Source organism: Heterodontus francisci, chromosome 26, assembly GCF_036365525.1.
Source record: "Heterodontus francisci isolate sHetFra1 chromosome 26, sHetFra1.hap1, whole genome shotgun sequence".
Classification (NCBI taxonomy): domain Eukaryota; kingdom Metazoa; phylum Chordata; class Chondrichthyes; order Heterodontiformes; family Heterodontidae; genus Heterodontus; species Heterodontus francisci.
This window is the reverse complement of record NC_090396.1, coordinates 18,001,835-18,028,051: the sequence shown is the minus strand read 5'-3', so window position 1 is coordinate 18,028,051 and position 26,217 is coordinate 18,001,835. Positions and strand designations below refer to the sequence as shown.

Below are 26,217 nucleotides of genomic sequence, written 5' to 3'. Positions count from 1 at the left end.
TCTTCTCTTTTTTTTCTTCAAGAATTAGCAAGTATTTGGCCAAAGCATTCTTCTTTGTCTTTTTTTTTGGAACAGACCTCTGCAGAGAGAATTTCCGTAGTTTTTTCAGTGTGCATGAGTTTGCACGTGGGTAACTTAAAAAGGGGAACTTTCATATTTAAATCTGTGTGTTATCTTTGCTTCATTACTGGTTAAGTCTTGTTTTATAATAAACTGATAATTTCGTTGTTTATTCAAGAAACCTGGTTGGTGTATTAGATTCTGGGATAAAGAGTAGAGCATATGATTGACGCATAAACATAAAAAAAAATATATATGTTGTGACCTGTGGAGAAGTGGAACCTAAAAAGACAGTGCACTCCTCCTGCCTCGGTTATAACACACCACATTCCTATTTACTCACCGTGTTTAAATGGCTTCCTGTACCATGGTGCCATGGTCAGTTTGCTCATCCACACTGCAGCCCTCACTCTCATCCATACAGGCTGAAAGAATCTCAAACCTGTTGCACAATTGCAAGGGCTGAGGCTCCTCTACTTTTTCCTTCTGGATCTCCTTACCTGCCTCACTTGAAGTCACACCCTCCTGTCCCTGACCACTGAGCAAATCAGAAGATGCTATCCTATGGGATGTGACTGCCTTCTGGAACAAAGTGCCCAGGTGACTTTCCCCCTCCCTGATGCATCTCAGTGTCTTTAGCTCAGCCTCCAGCTTTTCCACGCTGATCAGAAGCTCCTTCAGCCACAGACACTTGCTGCAGATGTTGTTGCCGTGGATCACACTGGTGTCTAGGAGCTCCCACATGCTAAAGCTGCAACACATCATCTGCCCTGCCATCTTTATTGTGTTTTAATTACCTATTTGTTAAATATTTAATTAAGTATATTTTTGAATTATTTTTAAAATAATTTTTAATTAATGCCTCTTCTCACCAATCACTCATGTTACTAATTTAAACCTGAGTAATACTAACAAAACTTACAACTTATAACGTAGTTACTTGAAAGTTATTTTTAAAAGCAAATTTTCCAGCTATTTACACACAAACCCTAACAGCAGTTACTCACCAACTAATCAACTTACTGCTTTCCTGTGATGTCACTATTAGATTTTTTTTTCACTTCCTGCCAGCCTGCCTCTCTGCTGTCCCAGGTAAATGTAGGCCCCGAGCCTTGGCTGGATTTATTCTCTCCCTCTCTGCTGCATTTCCTCGCAGGTGCACTGCCTCTCTGCTCTCCCAAGTAAGATTTTGTGCTCAAGTCTTTAGCGTTGGTCTTAAACCATCTGACTCAGAGGTGAGAGTGTTACCCACTGAGCCACAGTAAGACAGTGCCAGCCCCTTAACGGCCACACTGTTAACAGGGCCAGAAAGTATTGACATACAGTGTTGTTCAATGGTCCTCACAGTTCTTCTAATAACCTGCAGCAGACAGGAAACCCAGAACATTCCCATCGCCACCCAGAAGGAATTGTGATCATCTCAAACTCAAGCAGACGATCATCAATCCCTCCCCAACCACTGTGTAACAATTCAGCTTCCCAGGCATCCCCACACCTTGAGAACCGGCAGCCCAGCCCCCATACCGAGCAATTTGGAGCCCCACTCCCAACTGAGAAGCAACTTGGCATCCCCTCCCCCATGGTAAATATTTCAACTCCCCACCACCTCCCTGGACCTGAGAAGCAACGACTTACTCTCCTCCCTCCAACTTCGAAAAAACAATTTCTATGTAACCCTCCCTTCCTGCCTGCCATTATGTAACTTTGCTGCCCTCTTAACCTCTGTCAGACACACCACAGCATCCTCGCTGTCCCCAGCCTCCACTCCAACGAGAGGCAACTGAGACTCTCTAACACCCCGCTATCCTTACTGAGAAGAAAAGCAACATATGCCAATGTATTCCACCCTCCCTGCACTGAGCAGGAGCTGTGCCCCGGCAGACACTGAATCAAAAATGTACCGCCCCACCCCCACCAAAAAAAGTCAACCCCGGCCCAAAGTTACCTACTCTATGCCCATCTCTCATTGCCCCCTCTCCTCCACCTCTATCCCCCTCCCATTCCCCATTCACATTCCCATCCTACATAGGACTTAGAAGCAGGGGTAGGCCATTTGGCCCTATGTGCCAACTCCGCCATTCAATAAGATCATGGCTGATCTGTTTGTGGTCTCAACTCCACTTTCCTGTCTGCCCCCTATAACTCTTGACTCCCTTGTCCTCCAAAAATCTATCTAACTCAGTCTTGAATAAATTCCATGACCCAACCTCCACTGCTTTCTGGGGAAGAGAATTCCAAGACTAATGACCCTTTGAGAAAACAAATTTCTCCTCATCTCTATCTTAAAAGGGAGACTTTTTATTCTGAAACTGTGTACCCTAGTTCTAGTCTCCCCCACAAGAGGAAACATCCTCCTGGTATCCACTCTATCAAGTCCCCTCAGGTTCTGATATGTTTCAGTAAGATCACCTCTCATTCTTCTAAACTCCAACCTTTCTTCACAAGATAAGCCCTTCATCCCCAGAATTAGTTTAGTGAACCTTCTCTGATCTGCTTCTGATTATATATTTTTTCAAATAAGGAGACCAAAACTGTACACTACTCCAGATGTGGTCTCACCAAGATCCTGTACAGCTGCAGTAAAACTTCCCTACTTTTATACTCAATTCCCCCTAATCACTTGCTGTACCTGCATATTAATCTTTTGGGATTCACATACCAGGACACCCAGATCCCTCTGTACCACCGACTTCTGCAATTTCTCTCCATTTAAATAATATACTACTTTTATGTTCTTCCTGCCAAAGTGGAGAAGTTCACATTTTCCCACATTATACTCCATATGCCAAATTTTTGCCCACTCAGTTAACCTATCTATATCCTTTTGTAGACTCTTTACCTCCTCTTGACAACTTACTTTCTTTTCTATCTTGGTATCATCGGCAAATTTAGCTACCATACATTCGGTCCCTTCATCCAAGTCATTGATATAGATTGTAAATAGTTGAGGCCCCAGCTCTGATCCCTGTTCCACTCCACTAGTTACAGCTTGCCAACCCAATAAAAGACCCATTTATCCCTACTCTCTGCTTCCTGTTAGCTAACCAGTCCTTTATCCATGCTAAGATGTTACCCCCTACACCATGTGCTTTTATTTGTGTAGGAACCTTTGATGTGGCACCTTATCAAATACCTTTTGGAAATCCAAGTGCACCATATGTACAGATTCCCCTTTATCCACCTTGCTTGTTACTTCCTCAAAGAACTCTAATACATTAGTTAAACACAATTTGCCTTTCACAAAACAATGTTGACTCTGTCTAATCCCATTATGATTTTCTAAGTATCCTGCTAAAACCTCCTGAACAATGGATTTTAGTAATTTCCCTATATAGATGTTAGGCTAACTGGCCTATACTTTTCTGCTTTCTGCCTCCCTCCTTTCTTGAATAAAGGTGTTACATTCGCTATTTGCAATCCGCTGGGACCCTTCTAGAATCTAAGGAATTTTGGAAGATTATAAGCAAAGCCTCTACTATCTCTGCAGCCACTTCTGTTAAGACCAGGGGATGCAGGCCATCTGGTCCTGGGGACTTATCAGCCTTTAGGTCTAATAGCTTTCCCAGCACCTATTCCTTGGTAATGGTGATTGTTTTAAGTTCCTCCCTCCCTTTCACCTCTCGATTTTCAAGTAACTTTGTGAGGTTTTCTAAGTCTTCTACGATGAAAAGAGACACAAAATACTTGTTCAATGCTTCTGTCATTTTCTTGTTTTCCATTATCAGTTCCCCAGACTCATTCTCTAGAGGGACAAAACTAGCTTTAGTTACTCTTTTTTCCTATTTAAATACTTGTAGAAACTTTTACTATCTGTTTTCATATTACTAGCTAGTTTTCTCTCATACTCTACTTTCACCCACTATTATTTTTTTACGTACGAGCGGATGAACATCTGAATTAGGAGCAGGAGTAGACCACTCGGCCCTTTGAGCCTGCTCCGCCATTCAATTAGGTCATGGCTGAACTGATTTCTCCGCATTTCCACCTACCCCCAATAACCTTCCACCCCCTTGCTTATCAAGAATCTATCTACCTCTGCCTTAAAAATATTCAAAGACTCTACTTCCACCACCTTTTGAGGAAGAGAATTCCAAAGACTCACGACCCTCTGAGAGAAAAAATTTCTCCTCATTTCTGTCTGAAATGGACGAACCCTTATTTTTAAAAGGTGACCCCTAGTTCGAGATTCTCCCACAAGGGGAAACATCCTTTCCACATCCACCCTGTCAAGACCCCTCAGAATCTTATATGTTTCAATCAAGTCGCTTCTTACTCTTCTAAACTCCAGCGGATACAAGCCTAGCCCGTCCAATCTTTCCTCAAAAGACAACCTGCCCATTCCAGGTATTAGTCGAGTAAACCTTCTCTGTACTGCCTCCAATGCATTTACATCCTTCCTTAAATAAAGAGACCAGTACTGTACACAGTACTCTAGATGTGGTCTCACCAATGCCCTGTATAACTGAAACATAACCTTCCTACTTTGTATTCAATTCCCCTCATGATAAACATTCTATTAGCTTTCCTAATTACGTGCTGCACCTGTACACTAACCTTTTGTGATTCATGCACTAGGACACCCAGATCCCTCTGCATCCTCTCACCATTTAGACAATATACTTTTTTATTCTTCCTGCCAAAGTGGACAATTTCACACTTTTCCACATTATACTCCATTTGCCAGATCTTTGCCCACTCAGTTAACCTATCTATATCCCTTTGTAGCTCCCTTATGTCCTCTTCACAAGTTACTTTCATACCTATCTTTGTTTCATCAGCAAATTTAGCAACCATACCTTCAGTAATCTAAGTCATTAAATTGTAAAATATTGAGGCCCCAGCACTGATCCCTGTGGCACACACTCATTACATCTTGACAACCAGAAAATGACCCATTTATCCCTACTCTCTGTTTCCTGTTAGCTAGCCAATCTTCTATCCATGCCAATATGTTATCCCATATCATGAGCTTTTATTTTCTGCAATAACCTTTGATGTGGCACCTTATCAAATGCCTTCTGGAAATCTCAGTACAAAACATCCACCAGTTCCCCTTCAATCACAACACATGTAACTCCCTCAAAGACTCTGCCTGATTACCTTGAATGTTTCTAAATGCCCTGCTATAACTTCTATAATAATAGCTTCTAACATTTTCTGTATGACAGATGTTAAACTAACTGGCCTGTAGTTTCCTGCTTTCTGTCTCCCTCCCTTTATGAATAAATGAATTATGGGTAAGTACAAACTATATATTTGGGTGGTGGCTGTACCCGAGACACTACACGTGTAGTGTCTCCCACCTACCCTCCTCCTCTAACCAAAAAAAAGGAAACTGTTGTGTTGAGAAGGTAAGCTTTTTATTTAAGAAGTTCTGTCGGTTGGATTGCTAACCTAACAAGTTTTGACTTTTTTTTGGGGGTTTTTCAGGAGATTTGTTGGGAATTTAGAATAGTGGGAATGGAGGTTAAGGCAGTTGTATGTTCCTCCTGCAGAATGTGGGAGGTAAGGGTCGCCAAGAGTGTCCCTGCTGACTGCATCTGCGGGAAGTGCACCCAACTCCAGCTCCTCGAGAACCGCGTTAGGGAACTGGAGCTGGAGCTGGATGAACTTCGGATCATTCGGGAGGCGGAGGGGGTTATTGAGAGGAGTTATGGGGAGGTAGTCACACCTCAGGTATAAGAAGTAGGTAGATGGGTTACCGTCAGGGGAAGGAGAGGGAACCAGCAGGCAGTGCAGGGATCCCCTGTGGCCGTTTCCCTCAACAACAGGTATACCGTTTTGGATACTGTTGGGGGGGACGACTTACCAGGGGTAAGCAATGGGGTACAGGTATCTGGCACAGAGTCTGTCCCTGATGCTCAGAAGGGAAGGGGGAAGAGGAGCAGAGCATTAGTCACTGGGGACTCCACAGTTAGGGGAACAGATAGGAGGTTCTGTGGGAACGAGAGAGACTCACGGTTGGTATGTTGCCTCCCAGGTGCCAGGGTTCGTGATGTCTCGGATCGTGTTTTTGGGATCCTTGAGGGGGAGCAGCCCCAGGTCGTGGTCCACATAGGCACCAACGACATAGGTAGGAAGAGAGATGGGGATTTAAGGCAGAAATTCAGGGAGCTAGGGTGGAAGCTTAGAGCGAGAACAAACAGAGTTGTTATCTCAGGGTTGTTGCCCGTGCCACGTGATAGCGAAGTGACGAATAGGGAGAGAGAGGAGTTGAACACGTGGCTGCAGGGATGGTGCAGGAGGGAGGGTTTTGGTTTCCTGGATAATTGGGGCTCTTTCTGGGGTAGGTGGGACCTCTACAAACAGGATGGTCTTCACCTGAACCAGAGGGGTACCAATATCCTGGGGGGGAGATTTGCTAGTGCTCTTCGGGGGGGTTTAAACAAATTCAGCAGGGGAATGGGAACCGAAATTGTAGTGCCAGTGTACAGGATGTTGAGAGTAGTGAGGTCAGGGATAAGGTTACAAGGACGCAAGAGGGCACTGGCAAGCAAGAACCTGGTTTAAAGTGTGTCTACTTCAACGCCAGGAGCATCCGGAATAAGGTGGGTGAGCTTGCAGCATGGGTTGGTACCTGGGATCTCGATGTAGTGGCCATTTCGGAGACATGGGTAGAGCAGGGGCAGGAATGGATGTTGCAGGTTCCGGGATTTAGATGTTTCAGTAAGAACAGAGAATATGGTAAAAGGGGGGGGGGGTGTGGCATTGTTAATCAAGGAGAGTATTACAGCGACAGAAAGGACGTTTGAGGACTCGTCTACTGAGGTAGTACGGGCCGAGGCTAGAAACAGGAGAGGTGAGGTCACCCTGTTGGGAGTCTTTTATAGACCTCCAAATAGTTCCAGAGATGTAGAGGAAAGGATAGCGAAGATGATTCTCGACAGGGGCGAGAGTAACAGGGTAGTTGTTATGGGGGACTTTAACTTTCCAAATATCGACTGGAAATACTACAGTTCGAGTACTTTAGATGGGTCAGTTTTTGTCCAGTGTGTGCAGGAGGGTTTTCTGACACAGTATGTAGACAGGCCAACCAGGGGCGATGCCACATTGGATTTGGTACTGGGTAATGAACCCGGCCAGGTGTTAGATTTAGATGTAGGTGAGCACTTTGGTGATAGTGATCACAATTCGGTTAGGTTTACCTTAGCGATGGGCAGGGACAGGTATATACCGCAGGGCAAAAATTATAGCTGGGGGAAAGGAAATTATGATGCGATTAGGCAAGATTTAGGATGCGTAGGATGGGGAAGGAAACTGCAGGGGATGGGAACAATCGAAATGTGGAGCTTATTCAAGGAGCAGCTACTGCGTGTCCTTGATAAGTATGTACCTGTGAGGCAGGGAGGAAGTTGTCGAGCGAGGGAGCCGTGGTTTACTAAAGAAGTTGAAGCGCTTGTCAAGAGGAAGAAGAAGGCTTATGTTAGGATGAGACGTGAAGGCTCAGTTAGGGCACTTGAGAGTTACAAGCTAGCCAGGAAGGATCTAAAGGGAGTGCTAAGAAGAGCAAGGAGAGGACACGAGAAGTCATTGGCGGATAGGATCAGGGAAAACCCTAAGGCTTTCTATAGGTATATCAGGAATAAAAGAATGACTAGAGTTAGATTAGGGCCAATCAAGGATAGTAGTGGGAAGTTGTGTGTGGAATCAGAGGAGATAGGGGAAGCGTTAAATGAATATTTTGCATCAGTATTTACAGTAGAGAAAGAAAATGTTGTCGAGGAGAATACTGAGATTCAGGCTACTAGGCTAGATGGGATTGAGGTTCGCAAGGAGGAGGTGTTATCAATTTTGGAAAGTGTGAAAATAGATAAGTCCCCTGGGCCAGATGGGATTTATCCTAGGATTCTCTGGGAAGCTAGGGAGGAGATTGCAGAGCCTTTGTCCTTGATCTTTATGTCGTCATTGTCGACAGGAATAGTGCCGGAAGACTGGAGGATAGCAAATGTTGTCCCCTTGTTCAAGAAGGGGAGTAGAGACAGCCCTGGTAATTATAGACCTGTGAGCCTTACTTCGGTTGTGGGTAAAATGTTGGAAAAGGTTATAAGAGACAGGATTTATAATCATCTTGAAAAGAATAAGTTCATTAGCGATAGTCAGCATGGTTTTGTGACGGGTAGGTCGTGCCTCACAAACCTTATTGAGTTTTTCGAGAAGGTGACCAAACAGGTGGATGAGGGTAAAGCAGTGGATGTGGTGTATGTGGATTTCAGTAAGGCGTTTGATAAGGTTCCCCATGGTAGGCTATTGCAGAAAATACGGAAGTATGGGGTTGAAGGTGATTTCGAGCTTTGGATCAGAAATTGGCTCGCTAAAAGAAGACAGAGGGTGGTGGTTGATGGCAAATGTTCATCCTGGAGTTTAGTTACTAGTGGTGTACCGCAAGGATCTGTTTTGGGGCCACTGCTGTTTGTAATTTTTATAAATGACCTGGAAGAGGGTGCAGAAGGGTGGGTTAGTAAATTTGCGGATGACACTAAGGTCGGTGGAGTTGTGGATAGTGCCGAAGGATGTTGTAGGGTACAGAGGGACATAGATAGGCTGCAGAGCTGGGCTGAGAGATGGCAAATGGAGTTTAATGCGGAAAAGTGCGAGGTGATTCACTTTGGAAGGAGTAACAGGAATGCAGAGTACTGGGCTAATGGGAAGATTCTTGGTAGTGTAGATGAACAGAGAGATCTTGGTGTCCAGGTGCATAAATCCCTGAAGGTTGCTACCCAGGTTAATAGGGCTGTTAAGAAGGCATATGGTGTGTTAGCTTTTATTAGTAGGGGGATCGAGTTTCGGAGCCAAGAGGTCATGCTGCAGCTGTTCAAAACACTGGTGAGACCGCACCTGGAGTATTGCGTGCAGTTCTGGTCACCGCATTATAGGAAGGATGTGGAAACTATGGAAAGGGTGCAGAGGAGATTTACTAGGATGTTGCCTGGTATGGAGGGAAGGTCTTACGAGGAAAGGCTGAGGGACTTGAGGTTGTTTTCGTTGGAGAGAAGGAGGAGGAGAGGTGACTTAATAGAGACATATAAGATAATCAGAGGGTTAGATAGGGTGGATAGTGAGAGTCTTTTTCCTCGGATGGTGATGGCAAACACGAGGGGACATAGCTTTAAGTTGAGGGGTGATAGATAAAGGACAGATGTCAGAGGTAGTTTCTTTACTCAGAGTAGTAGGGGCGTGGAACGCCCTGCCTGGAACAGTAGTGGACTCGCCAACTTTAAGGGCATTTAAGTGGTCATTGGATGGACATATGGATGAAAATGGAATAGTGTAGGTCAGATGGTTTCACAGGTCGGCGCAACATCGAGGGCCGAAGGGCCTGTACTGCGCTGTAATGTTCTAAAAAAGTTACTTCACTATTTTCCAATCTAATGGAACCGTCCCCGAATCTAGAGAATTTTGGAAAATTAAAACTAACGCATCAACTATCTCACTAGCCACTTCTTTTAAGACCCTAGGATGAATCCATCAGGACCCAGGGATTTGTCAGCCTGCAGCTCCAACAATTTGTTCAGTACCACTTCCCTGGTGATGGTAATTTTCGTGAGTGCCTCCCTCCCTTCCATTTGCTGACTTACAGCTAATACTGGGATGTTACTTGTATCCTCAATAATGAACAATAGTGAATTCTTTGCTGGTTCTTGAAATCTGTCCAATCATCTGATCTACCACTAATCTTTGCAGATTTGTACAGCGTTTCTTTCAATTTGATACTATCCTTAACTTCCTTATTTAGTCACGGATGATGCTTTTTTTCCCACTGGGATAAATCTTTGCTGAGAGTTATTAAATAACTCCTTAAAACTCTGCTCCTGCATCTCTACTGTCCTACCTTTTAACCTAATTTCCCTGTTCACTTTAGCTAGCTCAGCCTTCATACCCTTATAATGAACTTTATTTAGGTTTAAAACTCTAGTCTTAGACCCACACTTCTCCCCTAAACTGAATGTGAAATTCTATCATATTATGATCGTTGTAGCCTCGAGGGTCCTTTACTATGAGGCTATTGGTTAATCCTGTCACATTGCACATTACCAGGTCTAGAATAGCCTGCTCCCTGGTTGGCTCTAGAAATTGTCCCAAATACACTCTATGAACTCATTTTTCAGGCTACCTTTGCCAATCTGATTTGCCCAATCTACATGTAGATTAAAGTCATCCATGACGATTGCGGTACTTTTCTTACACGTCCCATTTATTTCTTCCTGTATGCTCTGTCCTACAGTGTGGCAACTGTTAGAGGGCCTATAAACTACTGCCACAAGTGACCTCTTACCTTACCTATTTCTTATCTCTACCCAAACTGATTCTATATCTTCCTCTTCTGAGCTAAGGTCATCTCTCACCACTGTACTAATGACATCCTTAATTAACAAAGCTACCCCACCGCCTTTTCCTAGCTTCCTGTCTTTTCAAAATGAGATACAGGAAGGTATCTATCATACAACATCTTACATTTGTTCATTCCCTGTCTGTGCCTCTTCATTTCCTGATGTCATGTTTCTGCCCCATTTTTGTGATAGTTTATTTATGTCCCATTATAAATTCTCTTACCCGCATTCCTGCACCAGCCAGTTTTCACCATTACTTCGTATTTATGGCGCCCATGCTGCCCACAGAGTGGGATAATGCCAACACGGTTTATGTCGATGTAATCCAGCTTGTGTGCAATGAGTGCCATCACAATGTAGACAGCAAACACCAAGGCACAGGTGATTGCCACAACCAAGTTCTTCACCGGCCTGTCTGCCTGCAAAGAAAACGCTGCTGAATCACACAAGATCCATGTGGGCTATCAGGAGACAGTCGGAGAGTCCTGACAATGGTACGGACAGCCCCACATTATGTACAGGTCTATGGTGATGGCTTCATACCAGCCAGTTCTTAGAGATAGAGGATTAGCAGTCTGGGACTATTGGTAAAATGAATTAAGCAGAGTTTAACCTGACAGGTAAAAGCAACACCCGCGCCCTCACCCCCCCAACCCCCATCTCCTGTCTGCAAGGTTTCTATGTAAAATGAGTTTGGAGTAATTACCAGAAAGGCCCAGACAGCTGGCACCATTTGGCAGTCCCAGTCACAAATGCATCTTTTCAGATGTAGCAGGGGATGCTCGTCGCCCAACAGAGCAGAATTTACTCCCATCCGGCACAGCACCAACAATGGAGACCAAACACCAATGACTAATCCCGCCTCACCAATACTAACCCATCTAAGGAAGCACAATTAATTAACAGAAGGGTGTATGCCACAGTGCCTTTGGTATTCACAGTGTTAGTGTCTACAGTGTTATTAATATATCATTAATAGTACATAAAAGCTGTTATATTTGAAATATCTGCTAATCTGGAAGCTATACACATTATGTGGTGTAATGCTATGTTTCCCTTTCAGTAAAGCTGTGATATCTCAGAGAGTTGCAAGGAGGGCCTGTTATGCGGAGGCCATGTTACAGAGGCCATGCGAGAGAGGCCGCGCTAGAGAGACTGTACTAGACAGGCCGCGCTGGAGAGACTGCACTAGACAGGCCGCGCTGGAGAGACTGCACTAGACAGGCCGCGCTGGAGAGACTGCACTAGACAGGCCGCGCTGGAGAGACTGCACTAGACAGGCCGCGCTGGAGAGACTGCACTAGACAGGCCGCGCTGGAGAGACTGCACTAGACAGGCCGCACTGCAGAGACTGCACCAGAGAGGCCGCGCTGGAGAGACTGCACTAGACAGGCCGCGCTGGAGAGACTGTACTGGACAGGCCACGCTGGAGAGACTGCACTAGACAGGCCGCACTGGAGAGACTGCACCAGAGAGGCCATGCTGGAGAGACTGCACTAGACAGGCCGCACTGCAGAGACTGCACCAGAGAGGCCGCGCTGGAGAGACTGCACTAGACAGGCCGCGCTGGAGAGACTGCACTAGACAGGCCACGCTGGAGAGACTGCACTAGACAGGCCACGCTGGAGAGACTGCACTAGACAGGCCGCGCTGGAGAGACTGCACTAGACAGGCCGCGCTGGAGAGACTGCACTAGACAGGCCGCGCTGGAGAGACTGCACTAGACAGGCCGCGCTGGAGAGACTGCACTAGACAGGCCGCGCTGGAGAGACTGCACTAGACAGGCCGCGCTGGAGAGACTGCACTAGACAGGCCACGCTGGAGAGACTGCACTAGACAGGCCACGCTGGAGAGACTGCACTAGACAGGCCACGCTGGAGAGACTGCACTAGACAGGCCGCGCTGGAGAGGCTGCACCAGACAGGCCGAGCTGGAGAGACTGTACTGGACAGGCCACACTGGAGAGACTGCACCAGAGAGGCCATGCTGGAGAGACTGCACCAGAGAGGCCGCGCTGGAGAGACTGCACTAGACAGGCCGCGCTGGAGAGACTGCACTAGACAGGCCGCGCTGGAGAGACTGCACTAGACAGGCCACGCTGGAGAGACTGCACTAGACAGGCCGCACTGGAGAGACTGCACCAGAGAGGCCATGCTGGAGAGACTGCACTAGACAGGCCACGCTGGAGAGACTGCACTAGACAGGCCGCACTGGAGAGACTGCACCAGAGAGGCCATGCTGGAGAGACTGCACTAGACAGGCCGCACTGGAGAGACTGCACCAGAGAGGCCATGCTGGAGAGACTGCACTAGACAGGCCGCACTGCAGAGACTGCACCAGAGAGGCCGCGCTGGAGAGACTGCACTAGACAGGCCGCGCTGGAGAGACTGCACTAGACAGGCCGCGCTGGAGAGACTGCACTAGACAGGCCGCGCTGGAGAGACTGCACTAGACAGGCCACGCTGGAGAGACTGCACTAGACAGGCTGCGCTGGAGAGACTGCACCAGAGAGGCCGCGCTGGAGAGACTGCACTAGACAGGCCACGCTGGAGAGACTGCACTAGAGAGGCCGCGCTGGAGAGATTGCACCAGACAGGCCGCGCTGGAGAGATTGCACTAGACAGGCCACACTGGAGAGATTGCACTAGACAGGCCACGCTGGAGAGACTACACTAGAGAGGCCGCGCTGGAGAGATTGCACTAGACAGGCTGCGCTGGAGAGACTGCACTAGACAGGCCGCGCTGGAGAGACTGCACTAGACAGGCCGCGCTGGGGAGACTGCACTAGACAGGCCACGCTGGAGAGATTGCACTAGAGAGGCCGCGCTGGAGAGACTGCACTAGACAGGCCACGCTGGAGAGATTGCACTAGAGAGGCCGCGCTGGAGAGACTGCACTAGACAGGCCACGCTGGAGAGACTGCACTAGAGAGGCCGCGCTGGAGAGACTGCACGAGACAGGCCACGCTGGAGAGACTGCACTAGACAGGCCGCGCTGGAGAGATTGCACTAGACAGGCCGCACTGGAGAGACTGCACTAGACAGGCCGCACTGGAGAGACTGCACTAGACAGGCCGCACTGGAGAGATTGCACTAGACAGGCCGCGCTGGAGAGACTGTACTGGACAGGCCGCACTGGAGAGATTGCACTAGACAGGCCACGCTGGAGAGACTGCACTAGACAGGCCGCGCTGGAGAGACTGCACTAGACAGGCCGCGCTGGAGAGACTGTACTGGACAGGCCGCGCTGGAGAGACTGCACTAGAGAGGCCGCGCTGGAGAGACTGTACTGGACAGGCCACACTGGAGAGACTGCACTAGACAGGCCGCACTGGAGAGACTGCACCAGAGAGGCCATGCTGGAGAGACTGCACTAGACAGGCCGCACTGCAGAGACTGCACCAGAGAGGCCGCGCTGGAGAGACTGCACTAGACAGGCCGCGCTGGAGAGACTGCACTAGACAGGCCGCGCTGGAGAGACTGCACTAGACAGGCCGCACTGGAGAGACTGCACTAGAGAGGCCGCGCTGGAGAGACTGCACTAGACAGGCCACGCTGGAGAGACTGCACTAGACAGGCCGCACTGGAGAGACTGCACTAGACAGGCCGCACTGGAGAGACTGCACTAGACAGGCCGCACTGGAGAGACTGCACCAGAGAGGCCGCACTGGAGAGACTGCACCAGAGAGGCCGCACTGCAGAGACTGCACTAGACAGGCCACGCTGGAGAGACTGCATTAGAGAGGCCGCGCTGGAGAGATTGCACTAGACAGGCCGCGCTGGAGAGATTGCACTAGACAGGCCGCGCTGGAGAGACTGCACTAGACAGGCCACGCTGGAGAGACTGTACTAGACAGGCCACGCTGGAGAGACTGTACTAGACAGGCCACGCTGGAGAGACTGCACTAGACAGGCCGCACTGGAGAGACTGCACTAGACAGGCCACGCTGGAGAGACTGCACTAGACAGGCCGCACTGGAGAGATTGCATTAGACAGGCCGCGCTGGAGAGACTGTACTAGACAGGCCACGCTGGAGAGATTGCACTAGAGAGGCCGCGCTGGAGAGACTGCACTAGACAGGCCACGCTGGAGAGACTGTACTAGACAGGCCACGCTGGAGAGACTGCACTAGACAGACCGCACTGGAGAGACTGCACTAGACAGGCCGCACTGGAGAGATTGCATTAGACAGGCCGCACTGGAGAGACTGCACTAGACAGGCCGCGCTGGAGAGACTGCACTAGACAGGCCACGCTGGAGAGACTGCACTAGACAGGCCACGCTGGAGAGACTGCACTAGACAGGCCACGCTGGAGAGACTGCACTAGACAGGCCACGCTGGAGAGACTGCACTAGACAGGCCGCGCTGGAGAGGCTGCACCAGACAGGCCGAGCTGGAGAGACTGTACTGGACAGGCCACACTGGAGAGACTGCACCAGAGAGGCCATGCTGGAGAGACTGCACCAGAGAGGCCGCGCTGGAGAGACTGCACTAGACAGGCCGCGCTGGAGAGACTGCACTAGACAGGCCGCGCTGGAGAGACTGCACTAGACAGGCCGCGCTGGAGAGACTGCACTAGACAGGCCACGCTGGAGAGACTGCACTAGACAGGCCGCACTGGAGAGACTGCACCAGAGAGGCCATGCTGGAGAGACTGCACTAGACAGGCCACGCTGGAGAGACTGCACTAGACAGGCCGCACTGGAGAGACTGCACCAGAGAGGCCATGCTGGAGAGACTGCACTAGACAGGCCGCACTGGAGAGACTGCACCAGAGAGGCCATGCTGGAGAGACTGCACTAGACAGGCCGCACTGCAGAGACTGCACCAGAGAGGCCGCGCTGGAGAGACTGCACTAGACAGGCCGCGCTGGAGAGACTGCACTAGACAGGCCGCGCTGGAGAGACTGCACTAGACAGGCCACGCTGGAGAGACTGCACTAGACAGGCCACGCTGGAGAGACTGCACTAGACAGGCTGCGCTGGAGAGACTGCACCAGAGAGGCCGCGCTGGAGAGACTGCACTAGACAGGCCACGCTGGAGAGACTGCACTAGAGAGGCCGCGCTGGAGAGATTGCACCAGACAGGCCGCGCTGGAGAGATTGCACTAGACAGGCCACACTGGAGAGATTGCACTAGACAGGCCACGCTGGAGAGACTACACTAGAGAGGCCGCGCTGGAGAGATTGCACTAGACAGGCCGCGCTGGAGAGACTGCACTAGACAGGCCGCGCTGGAGAGACTGCACTAGACAGGCCGCGCTGGGGAGACTGCACTAGACAGGCCACGCTGGAGAGATTGCACTAGAGAGGCCGCGCTGGAGAGACTGCACTAGACAGGCCACGCTGGAGAGATTGCACTAGAGAGGCCGCGCTGGAGAGACTGCACTAGACAGGCCACGCTGGAGAGACTGCACTAGAGAGGCCGCGCTGGAGAGACTGCACGAGACAGGCCACGCTGGAGAGACTGCACTAGACAGGCCGCGCTGGAGAGATTGCACTAGACAGGCCGCACTGGAGAGACTGCACTAGACAGGCCGCACTGGAGAGACTGCACTAGACAGGCCGCACTGGAGAGATTGCACTAGACAGGCCGCGCTGGAGAGACTGTACTGGACAGGCCGCACTGGAGAGATTGCACTAGACAGGCCACGCTGGAGAGACTGCACTAGACAGGCCGCGCTGGAGAGACTGCACTAGACAGGCCGCGCTGGAGAGACTGTACTGGACAGGCCGCGCTGGAGAGACTGCACTAGAGAGGCCGCGCTGGAGAGACTGTACTGGACAGGCCACACTGGAGAGACTGCACTAGACAGGCCGCACTGGAGAGACTGCACTAGACAGGCCGCACTGGAGAGACTGCACCAGAGAGGCCGCGCTGGAGAGACTGTACTGGACAGGCCACACTGGAGAGACTGCACTAGACAGGCCGCACTGGAGAGACTGCACCAGAGAGGCCGCGCTGGAGAGACTGCACTAGACAGGCCGCGCTGGAGAGACTGCACTAGACAGGCCGCGCTGGAGAGACTGCACTAGACAGGCCGCACTGGAGAGACTGCACTAGAGAGGCCGCGCTGGAGAGACTGCACTAGACAGGCCACGCTGGAGAGACTGCACTAGACAGGCCGCACTGGAGAGACTGCACTAGACAGGCCGCACTGGAGAGACTGCACTAGACAGGCCGCACTGGAGAGACTGCACCAGAGAGGCCGCACTGGAGAGACTGCACCAGAGAGGCCGCACTGCAGAGACTGCACTAGACAGGCCACGCTGGAGAGACTGCATTAGAGAGGCCGCGCTGGAGAGATTGCACTAGACAGGCCGCGCTGGAGAGATTGCACTAGACAGGCCGCGCTGGAGAGACTGCACTAGACAGGCCACGCTGGAGAGACTGTACTAGACAGGCCACGCTGGAGAGACTGTACTAGACAGGCCACGCTGGAGAGACTGCACTAGACAGGCCGCACTGGAGAGACTGCACTAGACAGGCCACGCTGGAGAGACTGCACTAGACAGGCCGCACTGGAGAGATTGCATTAGACAGGCCGCGCTGGAGAGACTGTACTAGACAGGCCACGCTGGAGAGATTGCACTAGAGAGGCCGCGCTGGAGAGACTGCACTAGACAGGCCACGCTGGAGAGACTGTACTAGACAGGCCACGCTGGAGAGACTGCACTAGACAGGCCGCACTGGAGAGACTGCACTAGACAGGCCGCACTGGAGAGATTGCATTAGACAGGCCGCACTGGAGAGACTGCACTAGACAGGCCGCATTGGAAAGATTGCACTGGAAAGGCCACCCTGGAGAGACTGCACTAGACAGGCCGCACTGGAGTGACTGCACTAGAGAGGCCACGCTGGAGAGATTGCACTAGAGAGGCCACGCTGGAGAGACTGCACTAGACAGGCCACGCTGGAGAGACTGCACTAGAGAGGCCACGCTGGAGAGATTGCACTAGAGAGGCCACGCTGGAGAAGTGTGTTATGAGGAGGATATGTTACAGGGAACTTGCAGGGAGGATGTGTTACGCGAAGGGGTGTTTTCTGGTTTTGCTGTTGTAGTATCACTGCCTAGAACCATTGTTGAAACGTGAACGAACGATGACCGCAGAACACATACCGGAGCGAGAAATTCCACGGCGTTGGGAGACACAAAGAGGCTCGCCCCAAAGAGAGTGAGGTGCCGTGTGAGGCACACAGCTTCCTCCGGCCTGGTCCAGTGTGTGGGCACGATGCCATCCGTCCTCCACTGCAGGCTCTGGAAGTCAAAGTACTGGCACAGCGAGGTGTATACGGTGACAGAGACGCCAACTCGCGCAGAGGAGAAGCAGCTGGAAACAGTGACGAACAACACCTCGCTGGTGCTGTCATACACCCTGTAAAAAAACAGAAGTTAGCAGGTCAGTGTAGGGATTCCAGTCACAAGGGAGAGTAGCGTCTGGCAGAGAGAACAAAGAAAATACACCAGGCTCCCGCAGACAACTTGTCAGCCAGCGGTGACTTCCTGATGAGAGTGCATGGAACTCACTCCTGTTTGCTGGCCCTTTAACCAAATATACCCTGTGCCTTTCCAACACAGATCTAATTGGATAGCTCTTCCAAAGGACTGGCATAGGTACAATGGGCCGAATGGTCTCCTTCTGTAACTGTCATGGTTCAGTTGGTAGCACTGTCTCCTCCCTGTCAGTAGATTGTGGGTTCAAGGCTGACTCTTTTGATTTGAGTGTAAAATTCAGGCAGACAGTCCAGTGCTCTACTGAGGGAGTGCTGAACTGTCAGAGGTGCCATCTTATGAATGAGACATTAAGCCAAAGCTCCATCTGCCCTCTCAAATGGGTGTCAAACATCACATGGCATTATTTCAATGACGAACAGATGAGTTCAGGTACGTTTCTGGTGAGGTGATGAGCCATTACTGGCCCTGACTGCTGTGTCGGACTCCAGGTGGGGTTCACACATTTAAATAAACCCCACACACATAGAGTGCTTCTGGTTCAGTTGTGGGCCCAGATTCTCTAGGCATTTCTGATGAAAGGTCACTGACCTGAAACATTAACTCTGTTTCTCTCTCCACAGATACTGACTGACCCATTGAGTATTCCCAGCATTTCCTGCTTTTATTTATATAGACAGATACATCTGGACAACTGCTCCTGACAGTGTGACCCGGGGGGAGGGAGAGTGTGGTGAGGGCAGGGGGGCGGGGTGCTCCAGTTACAGGGAAAATGGCTCTTGGAGTGACAATAGACAGTGGGCGGGCACTGTCTGCTCCATCCAGTAAGGACAGGTCTCCATGGACTCAGTTTCCTGACTCGGAGGTGAGAGCGCCACCACTGAACCACGCCTGGTGACATGACTACATCATCTCCGCTTCTTCTCAACAGGAGAAGCGGTTTCTAAAAATGTGCTGTCCCCACAAATAATATGAATAAGCCTCATTCCCAGCCACCAAATGCCCCGACGGATACTCTGAACTCGAGCACGAGAGACTCTACTCACTCAGGTGACAGGAAGATGGTGTGATCGGCACTCAAACCGCCAGTGTCAGAAGGCAGCATGATTCCCCTCGTCGCATTGTACAGGGTCCCGTTAAACCGTGAATCATTGTGAACATGGACATGGACGAAGGGATTCGGGTCCTTGGCTCCTCCAAGATCTGGAGAGAGGAAAGATTACAAATCGTCAGGAGTTATGGCAACCAGGGAGCCACTGGCTAGAGAAATGGGCTTAAAAATAGGCAACAGAGTCTAGCTGTCCATAGGGACTTTGCAAGCTGGAAAAAGGTCAAAGTAGGATGGCCACGGACATGTTCCTGGAGTCTTAGTACTAACTTTCTTTTTTATTTTCCAGTGACCTTCTCACCTCTCCTGATGGTGCTGATTCATGCTAACATGACTTCATGTGTACTACCATTCTGCTTCCACCCACTTTAACTTAGGCCACCAGGCAATGGTAGGAGTAGTTAATACACATTGGGGAAGGATATCATAACCAAATTATACCAGAGACAAGGCAGGGTAAACAATAAGGAACAATGCAACTATGATCAGAAGGGTTTAAACCTTTTAGGAAACTGGGCCAATATGTGGCAAGTGCAGTTTAATGTGATTCGGTGTTCAAAGCTTTGGACAGACCAGTTGGGAACTGTTGTCTCTGAGTCATAAATGAGAGTTCTAGATGCAGAATCTCTTGCTTGTAGACTTATTGAAGGAAATAATACTCACAGACACATGTGATGATGTAAAGGTGATGAGGGCCCGGAGACAGTCTGACGCCCAGATCTCCTTTTCATATTCAGGATCCAATTTCTGCCAATCGTGGCCAGACTCGATCATGGCCTGGCCGATGGGCGGGAGCAAGAATTCATGCGGGAGGAGGTAGCCCCACGGAAAGAGTCCCGGTAGTCTGGTTATGTAGTGATGGGGGTGTGGGTGGAATGGGGTGATGTGGGGAGCGGTGGGCAACAGAGGTGATCATGATCAAGCAAGAAAGCCTGGGGCAAAGGAGGCCTCGAGATTCCCTTTCAGAGCATTGCTCTTTCTCCAGGCTCTACAAGGAAACTAAAACTTATCTCCCTCGGCCTCTTCTAACCCCTGATCTAGGTCCTAGCTGGTTTGGCCCAGGGAAGGGACACCATCAATGCTCCCTACCTAAACCCCAGGTTGAAACAGCAGATCCGGGGCCCCAATGACATCATCAGAACCCAACCTGCCTATTTAAAGAGGACCCTGCTGACTTTGGGATAGGTGTCCTTGCTGCCTGCATGTTAAAATTCCAGTTGGTCAGATTGAGATGGGAACTGAGCGGGTACCTTCCCTCTGCTTAGGGTTGCCAACCCTCCATCCAAGATTTCCCTGGAGTCTCCAGGAATTGGAGATTAATCTCCAGGGTGCTGCTGTGATCAAACCCAGGAGTAAAATCAGAGAGAGTGTGAAAAATTGTGTTTTAAAAAAAATGCTTTGAACACTTTGTTTATTAGTAATAAAAATATTGGAGATGGGGAAAACATACTGTTTGACTGACAGTAAAGAAAATTCATCCAATTGTATAACAAAGAGTCCATTCACTTTCTGATTGGCCATGGGCAGATGGGGTGCTATGAAGTTGCACATGTTGGGCAACTAATGGTGGGAGTATGGGGGAGGGGCGGTTGAAGGCAGGAGGTCTTATGATCAAACTTCAAGGAAAACATCCAACCACAGGTAGCAACCCTGCCCTTGTTCAGTTTTAACTGACCCCCCCCCCCCCTTCCTGCCCGTTTTCAGCCAGGTGGGGGTTAAAATCCAGGCCATGATATTTTTTCCTCTCTCTACACTGATGTGCGGCATTCACAGAGCAGCAGAAGTAATTGTAGAAAGACACACCTAACAGGGTGAACCGCAGGCGAATGTGGAGCCCGGCCGCACGGTGACTATTCACGGGCTGGACGGTGAAGTTCAAACTTTCTCCAGGGTCGAGAGTCTTTGCCGTCGCTCCACGTTCCAGCCGCTGGGTCCTCCCATCTCCCAGCGTGACACGGATGGACCTCTCAGCGGACAGGCCGGTGACAGGGACTGGGACGCCCTGCGGGCTGCTGAGTTCCATGGAGCCCAGACGAGTAGAGACACTATAGTTGCCGATGGAGCCTGCTGGGAATGGGTTGACCCCAAGGCTCATGGTGACCTGGATGAGCTCACGGTTCGCTGACAGCTGGTGGGATAACGCCCTGGGTATGTGGAAGTGATAGCAGTCCCCAGGCCAGGCGCACAGCAGGTTGAAGGGGTCCGTTCTCTTCCCTTGCACGTTGATCTCCGAGACAGATAGGGACAAGAGCTCCTCATTGAGGACACGAGAGCGCATGAGAGACTGGACGAGTTTGCTGGTCAGATGGAAGATGGACGCAGAAGTGACAAGGTCACCTTCCCTCTCAGTCCCGTTATTTGGACCAGAGTTTATTGCAGCCATTGCAGCTCCTGCAGAGAGAAACACAAAAGCAGGTTGGCACAGCGTTGCATTGTCATTTCTGACATCGTTCAACCAGCATGAAAATAACCCTGGGAGAGGTGCAAGGATTGATTATCCAAGGGGTGAAACACAGTGTGTGACTAGAAATAAACCCAGCAGTGAAAGGTGGAGAATGGCCAGGAATAACTCAGCAGTGACTGGGAATAATGGTGGGAGAGAGGTGGTGAGGGTGAGGAGGAATTTCTCCCAGGAACTTTTGTTTTACAAAATGCCAGTATCAGAAAACAATGGAGAGCTGGAGCTGACAATAGGCTGTCCCCTTGGTGAGCTTAGTGACAGATAAGATTTTGTACCTCGCAGTCCCTCACTTGCTGAACTCTTGATCACTCTTGTGTAGACAGGTGGTGCTATTTTGTCACCAATGTCCTCATGCCACACAACAGGAGGTGCTTCAGAAAAGTGCAAGACAACTCTGCCTCCCTGTGGAGTAACCCGCAGCCTATTTCCACCCCTCCCCTGTGGGAGCAGGAAGTACCTGGACTCTAGTCAGTTAGTGCCCGGAAGGAGTAGGTCATTTCATAAAAAACAGTGCTAAGGAGGCGAGCATCTGTTCACAAAGAAAGAAAAGACTTGCATTTATAGAGCGCCAGTCACAACCCAGGACATCCCAAAACACTTTACCGACAATGCCATATTTCTAAAGTGTAGTCACTGTTGTAAAGTATGAAACAGCAGCCAAATTGTGCACAGCAGACTCCAGTTTATCTTATTTTTAATAAAAAGCAAAATACTACGGATGCTGGAAAACTGAAATAAAAACAAAGTGCTGCAAATACTCAGCAGGTCTGGCAGCATCTGTGAAGAGAGAAACAGTTAACGTTTCGAGTCGGATATGACTTCTTCAGAACTGAAGGAAGGTAGAAATGAGATTGGTTTTATGCCCTTGAAAGGGGGGAGCAGAAAGAAGAACAAAAGAGAAAGTCTGACATAGGGTAGAGGGCAGGAGACATTAAATGACAAAGATGTCATGGAATTAAAGCCAAAGGAGTGCTAATAGTTGTAGTAAAATACAAAACATTTCTCCAGAGAGTGTGAAAAACAAGTTTCAGACTGGCACATGGTAAACAAAATAATCAAAATGGGTCTCATGGTCTGAAATTGTTGAACTCAATTTTGAGTCCGGCAGGCTGTAGAGTGCCTAATTGGAAGATGAGGTGCGGTTCCTCGTGCTTGCGTTGAGCTTCACTGGAAAAATGCAGCAAGCAGAAATGTGGGAGTGAGAGCAGGGTGGTGAATTAAAATGGCCAGCAGCAGGGGGCTCGGGTTCATGCTTGCAGACTGAGCGGAGGTGTTCCGCAAAATGGTCATCCAATCTGTGTTTGGTCTCCTCAATGTAGAGGAGATCGCATTGTGAGCAGTGAATACAGTATATTAAATTGAAAGTACAAGCAAATCACTGCTTCATCCGGAAGGAGTAGTTGGGGCCTTGGATGGTGAGGAGAGAGGAAGTAAAAGGGCAGGTATAACAAATCCTGTGATTGCATGGGAAGGTGACATGGGAAGGGGACGAGGTGTCCGGGTAATGGAGGAGTGGACCAGAGTGTGGTAGAAGGAACGGTCCCTTTGGAATGCTGACAGGGGAGGGGAGGGGAAGATGTGCTGGCTGGTGGCATCATGCTGGAGGTGCCCGAAATGGCAGAGGTCTTATCCGAAGCTTTGACAAAAAACATTTTCTCATTCTTTCAGGTATTAAGGAACGCAAGCTCCAACAACTCATGGGTACCAACGCACCTCCAGATCTTCCTTCCCCTTCACTTCCCTCTGACCCCTCCCTTCTTCTAATCTCACCCCTTGCCGTGTATTCACAATACCCTCGGACCTTCCCCTCTCTGAATGATCTGTACTTAGCAGAGGATTCAGCTTTGTCGCCTTACACCTCCACCTCAATGAATTTCGCGCCTGGCACAACTTTGAGCTCCTCTTCCGTCGCCTTCACCTCCGGGCTGACTTCTTTGGCCAGGAGTCATTCCCCCGACCAGCAGATCCATTCATCCGCCCCCAGTATTCTCCCTCCACCTGGACCCCTCCCTTTGGCTTCTTACCAGCTTTAGATATTTTCATTGAGAACTGTTGGAGTGACGTCGGCCATATTACTTTCTCTGCTCCCCTCACTCACTCTAACCTGTTCCCCTCTGAACTTGCTGCACTCTGTTCTCTCAGGCCTAACCTCAACATTGTGATCAAACCTGCTGACGAGGGTGGTGCTGTTGTTGTCCGCCGTACTGACCTCTACCTTGCAGAGGCTAAGCGCCAACTCTCAGACACTTCCTACCTCCCCCTGGACCATGACCCTATCACCGAACATCAAGCCACTGTCTCCAAGGCTGCCACTAACCGTATCTCCTCTGGAGATCTTCCCTCTACAGTTTCCCACTTCATAGTCCCACAACCCCTGAACAGCCCGCTTCTCCCTCAATCCCAAAATCCAAAAACAGGACTGTCCTGGTAGACCCATTGTTTCAGCCTGTTCCTGCCCCACTGAATTTATTTCTTCCTATCTTGAATCTCTTTTTTCTCCCCATGTCCAGTCTCTTCCCACCTACATCTATGACTCTTCTGATGCCCTACCTCATGACAATAATTTACAGTTTCCTGGCCCCAACCACCTCCTCTTCACTATGGACATCCAATCTCTCTACACCTCCATCCCCCACCAGGACCATCTGAGTGCTCTCTGCTTCTTCCTTGAACAGAGGCCCAACCAGTCCCCATCCACCACCATTCTCCTCCGCCTGGCTGAACTTGTTCTCACATTGAACAACTTCTCTCTCAACTACACTCACTTCCGCCAAATAAAATGTGTTGTTATGGGTACCTGCATGGATCCTAGTTATGCCTGTCTTTTTTGGGATATATCGAACATTCCTTGTTCCAGTCCTACTCAGGCCCCCTCCCCCAACTCTTTTTCCGGTACACTGATGACTGTATTGATGCCATTTCCTGCTCTCGCCCGGAACTAGAAAACTTCATCAACTTTGCTCCCAATTTCCAACCTTCTGCTACCTTTACATGGTCCATCTCCCACACTTCCCTTCCCTTCCCTGACTTCTCTGTCTCCATCTCTGGGGATAGGCTGTCTACTAATATTCATTATAAGTCTACCGAATCCCACAGCTACCTTGACTACACTTCCTCACATCCTGCCTCCTGCTGGGACCCAATTCCATTCTCCCAGTTTCTCCATCTCTGTCACATCTGTTCTGATGATGCAACCTTCCACAACAGCACTTCTGATATGTCTTCCTTTTTCCCCAAGCGAGGATTCCCCGCCACTGTGGTTGACAGGGCCTTTGACCGTGTCCGACCTATTTCCCACACCTCTGCTCTCACCCCCTTCCCCTCCCTCCCAGAACTGTGACAGGGTACCCCTTGTCCTCACTTTGCACATCCAAACATCATCCTCTGCCATTTCCAGCATGATGACATCACTAAACACATCGTCCCCTCTCCTGTCAGCATTCCGTAAGGACTGTTCCCTCCGTGACACCCTGGTCCACTCCTCCATCACCCCTGACACCTCGTCCGCTTCCCATGGCATCTTCCCATGTAATCACAGGAGGTGTAATACCTGCCCTTTTACCTCCCTCTCTCCTCACCATCCAAGGCCCCAAACACTCCTTCCAGGTGAAGCAACAATTTACTTGTACTTCCTTCAATGTGGTATCCTGTATTCACTGCTCACAATGCGGTCTTCTCTACACTGGGGAGACCAAAAGCAGGATTGGGTGACCGCTTTGCGGAACACCTCTGCTCAGTCCGCAAGCGTGACCCCAAGCCCCCAGTTGCTTGCCATTTTAATTCACCATGCTGCTCTCACGCCCACATTTCTGTCCTCAGCCTGCTGCAGTGTTTGAGTGAAGCTCAACACAAGCTTGAGGAACATCATCTCATCTTCCGATAAGCACTCTACAGCCTTCTGGACTCAACATTGAGTCCAACAATTTCAGACCATTTTGCTTGTTTTTTTTAAAACCATATGCCAGTCTTAAACTTGTTTTTCATGTTTTTACTTTCGGACAGAGCTGTTTATTATTCTGCCATTAACACACTCTCTGGAGAAATGCTTTATCTTTTACTACAACTATTACCATTCCCTTTGCCTTTAATTCCATGACATCTTTGTCATTTAATCTCTCCCAAACTCCGCCCTCTCACAGACCTTCCCTTTTGTTCTTTCTCCCGCTCCCCCCTTTCAAGGGCATAAAACCTATCACATTTCTATCTCCTTTCTTTTCTGAAGAAGTCATATCCGACCCGAAATGTCAATTCTGTTTCTCTGTCCACAGATGCTGCTAAAATCTGATTTTTAATGTTGTTGATTGAAGGATCAATATTGGGAGAACTTCTCAGTTCTTCTTTGGGATGTTTTACATCCACTCTGACAGTGCAACACCTCCTCAGTACTACACTGGAGTGTCAGCTTAGGTTTTGTGCTCAGATTTCAGAAGCGGGACTTGCATCCATAACGTTCTGACTCAGAGGCAAGAGCGCTACCCACTGTGCATGTGATCAATGTGAAGATCCCACTAGTGGTACTCTTCTTATGACAATAGTCTAATACACGGATACATAGAGGTGCTGGGTACCTAGGACTCTTAAGATGCTTGTTCCAGCCTCAGTGGGTGTGGCCGACCCTTGACGTGTCTGATTCCCAATGATGTCAATCATTCGTCTGCTCATCTCCAGGCTACTGGCCAGGCCCTGTCCCCTTATAAATTCTTGAGGAAAAGCCTGCGGGAAAAAGCATCGAGAGATAAAATGAAAAATCTTCGAGTGTCCATTCATTGTTGCTTTTTTCAAGTCGTCTCACCTGCACGAACGTCC

At 49.6% G+C, this 26,217-nt stretch overlaps 1 protein-coding gene across 1 annotated transcript in view; it reads right to left on the bottom strand.

Moving 5' to 3' along the window:
* Nucleotides 1–26,217, bottom strand: part of pkd1b (polycystic kidney disease 1b) — a 208,320-nt gene that overhangs the window by 97,884 nt on the left and 84,219 nt on the right. The window contains exons 17-21 of the mRNA XM_068058630.1: nucleotides 25,980–26,124; nucleotides 20,754–21,341; nucleotides 18,889–19,045; nucleotides 17,510–17,765; nucleotides 10,612–10,807 (exon numbers count right to left, since the gene is read on the bottom strand). Of these exons, the coding sequence (XP_067914731.1) occupies nucleotides 10,612–10,807; nucleotides 17,510–17,765; nucleotides 18,889–19,045; nucleotides 20,754–21,341; nucleotides 25,980–26,124 (1,342 nt within the window). The remainder of the gene's footprint in view (nucleotides 1–10,611; nucleotides 10,808–17,509; nucleotides 17,766–18,888; nucleotides 19,046–20,753; nucleotides 21,342–25,979; nucleotides 26,125–26,217) is intronic.